The sequence below is a fragment of the Emys orbicularis genome, chromosome 20 (genome assembly GCF_028017835.1).
Source record: "Emys orbicularis isolate rEmyOrb1 chromosome 20, rEmyOrb1.hap1, whole genome shotgun sequence".
Classification (NCBI taxonomy): Eukaryota; Metazoa; Chordata; order Testudines; family Emydidae; genus Emys; species Emys orbicularis.
The window spans coordinates 17,735,998-17,743,233 of record NC_088702.1 but is presented as its reverse complement, the minus strand read 5'-3'; the positions used below and the strand labels follow the sequence as shown (position 1 = coordinate 17,743,233).

The 7,236-nt window shown below is 48.6% G+C and overlaps 1 protein-coding gene across 1 annotated transcript; it reads left to right on the top strand.

Annotated features, from left to right (window-relative positions):
* The first annotated feature begins 409 nt into the window (after positions 1–409).
* Positions 410–6,885, top strand: LOC135892209 (trypsin-3-like). The gene is made up of 5 exons (XM_065419918.1): positions 410–455; positions 2,100–2,271; positions 5,252–5,505; positions 6,179–6,315; positions 6,709–6,885. The coding sequence occupies exons 1-5, from the start codon at positions 410–412 to the stop codon at positions 6,883–6,885; spliced, it is 786 nt and encodes a 261-aa protein (XP_065275990.1).
* The last annotated feature ends 351 nt before the right edge of the window (positions 6,886–7,236 follow it).

Below are 7,236 nucleotides of genomic sequence, written 5' to 3'. Positions count from 1 at the left end.
GGCTTGACTTTTAGTTTCTCTCCCCATCCCCGCCAACAGATCAGATCTTTTCATGGAACATGCCGCTGGGGGCGACTGGGACCGGGCGGAAGTGGAAGATGGAGCTGAGTTGGGGGACACTGGGCCCCCATTGCCATCAGACAATCACGGTGCATTTCCCCTCCCCATGTCGGGCAGTGCTGTCATCTCCTGGTACAGGCAGGGCAGCTGAGGCCCGGAGAAACTGCTGCTTTTGGGAGTCTGTGGACGAACAGGAACTCAGGCCTGGTTTTACTGAATCCTAAACGTGCACCTTCCCCGCGAGGCATCCGTCCTCCTCAAGACGCCCGTGGCCAATGATTCCCTTTCGATCTCTTTCCCTGCAGTAAAGCCAGTGACTCCGCAGACCATATCCATCGCCACAACCGCCATGGAGCTGCTGATCATCGTGATGCTGGTAGTCGGGGCAGCCGCAGGTAGGAAAAAGAGTGAAGAAAGAAGCCAAAGTTGGGTTGGGTGAGACGGTTCTGCAGTTTCGCCGCAGGCCCTTCCAGGAATGTCTCAGAGACGTTGCTTAAGACAGGTTCCTGCTTATGAAAAGCCGAGTTCCCAGCAGTCCTGTTATGTGTTGCAAAAGGTAATTAATATGTTCAGGCCTCATCTCTGATTACTCGTTATTGTTTGTAAAGCAGGCAGGAAGCCATGATTTCACAATCTGTTTGTGTCCTGAATCAGGACAGAAGAAAATAATTTTGAAATTTCCCCTAAAACGAAATGTTTTGGGGGGGGGAAATAAATCTGTTTCACTGAGATTTCGATGTCTTTAAATTTAAATATATTTCAAAATATATAACTTTCACAGAGCATCATTTCTAATATAATGTTCATTCTTTTAAGAAAAACATGGAAACAAAAATTATTTAAAAAAATAAAAACAAATCAAAATGGCCCTTTCTGATAATGTTCAATGCTCTGGTCAGAATGCCTGTCCCATGAAGCACCATGCACCGCTTGGTGAGGAGAAGTTAGTGCATCATGGAAATTCCTGGCTGTGAGGCATCATGGGAGATGTAGTTTGATTGTGGAGCCGAGCCCATAGAGGAGACTGCTTCGTTTTAAACTTTTTAAAAAAGAATATGCATCACAATCAACACATTCCTGTGGAAGTTTTCAATTTTGACAAAATGGCATTTTCCGATGGGAAAGCATTCCATCCGAAAAAGTTTGACAGTTTTAATAATTTGTATTGCAGAAAAGCCTAGAAATGCCAATCACTGACCAACCCCTGCTCTCCTGAGCATGTATAAATTGTGATTTCCAGAGGTTTATAATTTGATCAAATCTAGGTGAATTTTCATGTGAACAGCAAAAGGCACCTCCCTGACTCCAGGGCTATTCCCTTGTAAAATTTCAAGTCCCTGCTGCCAATGCATTAGAGCATTGCAAAAAGTGGTTGGAAAATCATTTGAACATTAAAAAATGAAGTGTCCTCCTGGGTCATCATGACCAGTCCCTGCCACCATGGGCAGCTCGGTCATAGAAACGTATCGAGCTCCATCTTCAAACTCATGAGGGTTTTTGCCTCCCGCTCCTATTCCACAACTCCCTTCCTTCGATGGTTAGTAACCATCTTCTAATCTCAGCCTAGATTTATCCATGGTGCTTATCCCCATTTGTTCTTGTGCCAATGCTGGTCTCCGTCTCCTATAGATCTTCTCCCTCCCTGGTGTTTTCCCCCCACTGTATTTAGAGAGAACAATCAGATGTTGTCTCGGCCTTCTTTTAGGTTAAACCAGCCGAGCTCTTTCCATCTCCCCTTGTAAGATCGTCCCTTCGTTCCCCTGATCATCCGAGTGCCCTTCTTGACACCTGTTCCAGTTGGAATTCCTCTTTCTGGAACACGGGTGACCGGAATTGGAGGTTTTACCAGTGGCATTAATGCCTCCCTATCCCTACTGGAAATACGTCTCCTGGTACAACCTTGAATAGCCTTTTTGAACTGCCGCGTGCAAGCAGTGGCTCATGGTCATCCTGCCACCGGCCAATCCATACGGACGTGACCGATGGTCGCTCCGCTTACTACCCCACTTGTGCCTGACGTTTGCCACTCTCCATTGCAGCCTCAGACACAGAGGTAAACCAGATCATTGGTGGGAGCTTCTGCGTCTTTGGCTCGCGGCCCTACCAGGTGGCTCTCCTGAGGAACGGCCGCATCTACTGTGGCGGGAGCTTGATAGCCCCGAAGTGGGTGCTAACTGCTGCGCACTGCGGCAGACGGATCAGACGGATCAGGTAAGTCAGTGCGGGGGTGGTGGGAGAGAGGGTGATACGTGGGAATAACCCACATCCCCAGTCCTTATCGTCTCCCTTGGTGTCCTCCATCCATGCCCAGGTCTCCCTCTGCACCCCACAATCTCCTCCATTTTTTCCCATCCCTCAAACCATTTTTCTGGCTCTTCTCCACACCCTCTGCGGTTTTTCAGCGTCCTTCTTCAAATGGGCCCACCCCACACAGGACGCGGCACGCCAGTATCAGTATCTCCCTAGGGCCATGGACAGAGAAAAACTCACCCCCAGGCTCGCCAGCATTACCTCTTGTAGCATCCCACTGGTGGCTCATGTGCAGTTGCTCTAGGAGCTGATGGAATGGAGCGGAGCTCCGGGAAATATCTTCCCTTGATTCCAGCCTGATGCTGTTGGCGTTCGACTGGGGGTGTCTGTGGCCCCCCGCTGGTTTCAGGGCATCCACTGGGCACTGCAGCTGAAGCCCGGAACACCTGAGCCCTGGCGCACCCTACAGGGCTGAAGCCCTATGTTCCAGCAGCTCCCACGGGGCTGAAGCCACAAGCCCTGTTGCATCCTGCAGGGCTAAAGCCCAAGTAGCCCCACCCTACAGCTGAAGCCTGGAGCCCCAAATGGAGGTGGGCCATGGGGGGCTCTGGGAAATACTCAATGAGAATTTAAGCCCTGGAATGAACGCCTGGTATGCTGCAGAAGGGGAGTGCCAGAAAAATTGAAAGCAATTCAAGCTGCCTTTTTAGAGCTCTGTCATTACTGCAGGGCCTGCAGATAGATCTGTCCTTCCCCCCTAACTCTCTTTGTGTGTTAGGACGAAGCTGGTATCTTTGTTATATTTGGAAAAACTAATTAAAACATAAATAATACATTAAAAATCACAATGTTTTGTGTCGGCATTTTCAAAATGTTTTCATGTTTCCATTCGAAACAACTTTTTCTTTCAAAGTGCCCGGTTAGTTGGTTTTCAGAAACGTTTCGCGATGACCGAAACGAACTTTGCTCCCCCGACTTTTCGATTCAGTGGAAATTTCAAAACTCTTTGACCCAGATTTTACTCTGCAATTCTCAGTGCTCCCGCACGTTGGTTTAATTTGGCATGAGCGAACCGCAGTAACCCAGGAGAAGGCAAAAGTAAACATAACCATGTTAAGAGGGTCCCAAAAGTAGGGTGAGCAGCTAGTACGTGTGAAAAAGTGGGACACTTTTTTTCATTGAAAGGAGAATGGTGGCATATATAAGACAAAACCCCTAATATTATTGGGACGTCTGATCAACCTATGCAAAAGCCGAGGATAAGGACAGCTGTATAAAACCAGGTGCAAGAAATAATAGTGTCAGAAACAGTGGCTAAGAATGTGTGGAAGGTGACTATAAAGACAGGGAGAAAACTAACAAAATAAGCTGTGTACATGTGGCATGAGAACATAGCATGATATGTACAGGAATTGGGCCTGAAAATAATCCTCCAGTTGGAGGACTGGGCTAAAAGAAATCTGATGAAGCTCAACAAGGACAAGTGCAGAGTCCTGCACTTAGGACGGAAGAATCCCATGCACTGCTACAGACTAGGGACCGAGTGGCTAGGCAGCAGTTCTGCAGAAAAGGACCTAGGGGTTACAGTGGACGAGAAGCTGGATATGAGTCAACAGTGTGCCCTTGTTGCCAAGAAAGCCAATGGTATATTGGGCTGTATTAGTAGGAGCATTGCCAGCAGATCGAGGGAAGTGATTATTCCCCTCTATTCGGCACTGGTGAGTGGTGAGGCCACACCTGGAGAATTGCGTCCAGTTTCCCACACACACACACACACACACCTGGAGAATTGCGTCCAATTCCCCCCCCCCCCCCCCCCCCCCGCCACTACAGAAGGGATGTGGACAAATTGGAGAGAGTCCAGTGGAGGGCAACGAAAATGATCAGGGGGCTGGGGCACATGATTTACGAGGTTAGGCTGAGGGAACTAGGGTTATTTAATCTGCAGAAGAGAAGAGTGGAGGGGGGGTTGATAGCAGCCTTCAACTACCCGAAGGGGAGTTCCAAAGAGGATGGAGCTCGGCTGTTCTCAGTGGTGGCAGATGACAGAAGAAGCAGCAATGGTCTCAAGTTGCAGTGTGGGAGGTCTAGATTGGATATTAGGAAACACTATTTCACTAGGAGGGTGGTGAAGCACTGGAATGGGCTACCTAGGGAGGTGGTGAAATCTCCATCCTTAGAGGTTTTTAAGGCCCGGCTTGACAAAGCCTTGGCTGGGATGATTTAGTTGGTGTTGGTCCTGTTTTGAGCAGGGGATTGGACTAGATGACCTCCTGAGGTCTCTTCCAACCCTAATATTCTATGATTCTATGATAAAGTGCATGATATCATGTAAAATGGAGGATGCATATGCAATACCAACATTCCCCAGTGGGCAGGATTGAACTGGGGCCTCTACAGCTTAGTGCATGAGCCTCAACAGAATGAGTTAAAACCCAACTGGCTGTTAGCTAAGGCTGTAGAGCAGACTCATTAATCTCTAAGTAGTCTCGGTGCCACTAGATGGGACAGAACACCACACCCAGAAGGTGTGTGGGTTACGCATACATTAGAATAGGGACAAAGAGTCCTGTGGCACCTTATAGACTAACAGACATATTGGAGCATAAGCTTTCGTGGATGAATACCCACTTCGTCAGATACATGTGGTATAGAATAGGGTTAAACTTGTATGTAAAGTAACCAATACTTGTATTCTTTGGATCTGTGGTATGCTCCATACCCACTCCTTATATGTGACTCTGACCAGCTCTGTGGAGTCTAAAAAAATGAGATCAGACAAGATTGGAGTCAACTGAATTCCTGAGGAGCCAAGTTGATGAGATATTGGAGGCTACCCTAGGATCGAAAAATCCATTATTGGCCCAATTCTAGTTGCTTGCCAACTATGACCTTTGAATAGCCGCCCATTGATCTCTTCCTTTGTCCTCTCTCCATGCAGCTCTCTGCGGGTGCATCTGGGAGATTATAATCTACGGGTGAAAGAACCCACAGAACAGATACGAAGAATCCACAACTTCTTCATGCACCCTGGGTATAACCTTCGTCCTCGTGACAACGACTTCATGCTTCTGGAGTTGGATGAGCCCGCTCAACTCAACAACTACGTGAACACAATCAACGTGACGACCTGTTGTCCCTCTCCTGGAACACGATGCAGTGTTTCAGGATGGGGCACCATCAAGTCCCCCAAAAGTATGGCATGCTGGGGTGTAGAGGCGAGGGTTGAGGTTGGGCTCAGCTTGGGGAGGTGGTGGAAGATCTTTAAGGAGACCTCGTTAATGGGCTCACAAGGGTCTTTGGCTTCCCTGGGGGAAAATTTTCATCTGAAACTATTTTTAGTGGACAATTCAGCTTCGACAACACCAAAGTGTCCCACAAACTCGGGGCGTTTTCACTCATTTCAGAAAAAATATTCCGAAAAAAGTGAAAATTTTGCATTTTGAAAACACTGGGACACAATGGCTTGATTTTTGTTCTATTTGAAATGTTTTCTTTTGAAATTTCCTTTCCTTTCATATTCAAAACAATTTTAAAACATTACAGACGTGCTTCAAATCACAATGAAATATTATAATATGACATAAAATACTGGATCTAAATGAAACAATTTGGTTTTTTGGCTTTTCCATTCATCAAAAATTTCCTTTTCGGGAAAATGAATGTGGCCAGATCCCAGCTGGGGTCCATCAGCCGTAGCTCCATTGGAGTCAATGGGGCCAGATCCCAGCTGGGGTCAATTAGCCGTACCTCCATTGGAGTCAGTGGATCTGTGCCAGTTTACACCAGTTGAGGGTCTTACACCAAGTTTTCTTGTCTTGCACCTTGTTCCCCGCTCATGATCTCTTGTTTTTCTGTCATTGCCCAGGGCGGTTCCCAGCCATCATGCAGTGTGCAGATGTCTATAGCGTCAGCCAGGACAGCTGCCAGGAAAGTTACTGTGGCAAGATCACGGAGAATATGCTGTGTGCTGGCGTGGAACAGGGTGGCATAAGCTCGTGCAAGGTAAGGGGCATCCTGGAGAGCGGGGTAGGTGCTGGGTGTAGGAACTCACACAGCTCAATACTCTTTATCCCCTACGACCTGCAAACCCTTCTCAGCCTGCTACTGAGGGGCTGTCGTCACTCAGCCCCTGGCCCCAGCCAGCCATGGAAGAGCAGCCGATTTGCCCTCTGGCCGCACCGACCCCTAAGTGCTGGGCTTCATCCAGCTCCTGGGCCCCTGATTCCCAGCACAGGTGTAGCAAGCTGGGGCCATCTGAACCCATTTTTGCTCTTTAAATCCTTCCTGTCCACGTGTCCCTGCTGCCCCCTGCTGGAGGGGATGGGGCCTGCTTTGTGTGTGTGGGCGCTGAGGGCATGGCTGTGTTTTGCTGATGGCTCCACGTTGTCTCCGCAGGGTGATTCAGGAGGCCCACTGGTCTGCAATGGGCAGCTGCAGGGCGTGGTCTCCTGGGGGAAGTCTGTCTGTGCCCTGCCGGGACAGCCCGGTGTCTATGCCAAAGTCTGCAAAGCTGCCCAGTGGGTGAGGAGCACCATAGGGAGGAAGTGCCCAGATCGGACTGAGAACTCATAGCGCGTCACGCCTGCCACAATAACCCACCAATCACACGCCCCAGCCACGCCTCTCCTCATCTCGCCACGGTACCTGGAGGGTGCTGAATGGGGTGGGGAGAGCTGGCCCAGGTGGAACGGGGATGGGGGAGCTGCAGTGGGTCAGCCCAAAGCAGCCAACAGTTACTAGCCAGGCCTCACAAAATCCTGAGACTAGGTTAAAAATGTGTGACTGGTTTATAAAAAGGATGAATCAGCCTGAAGATTGTGAGATTGCTTTAAAAAATCATGAGATTGGTTTAAAATGGGGGGTTTTGCTTAAAAATCCTGACTCAGTCTGAAATTCACAAGACTGGTTCAAAAATCAGGAGGT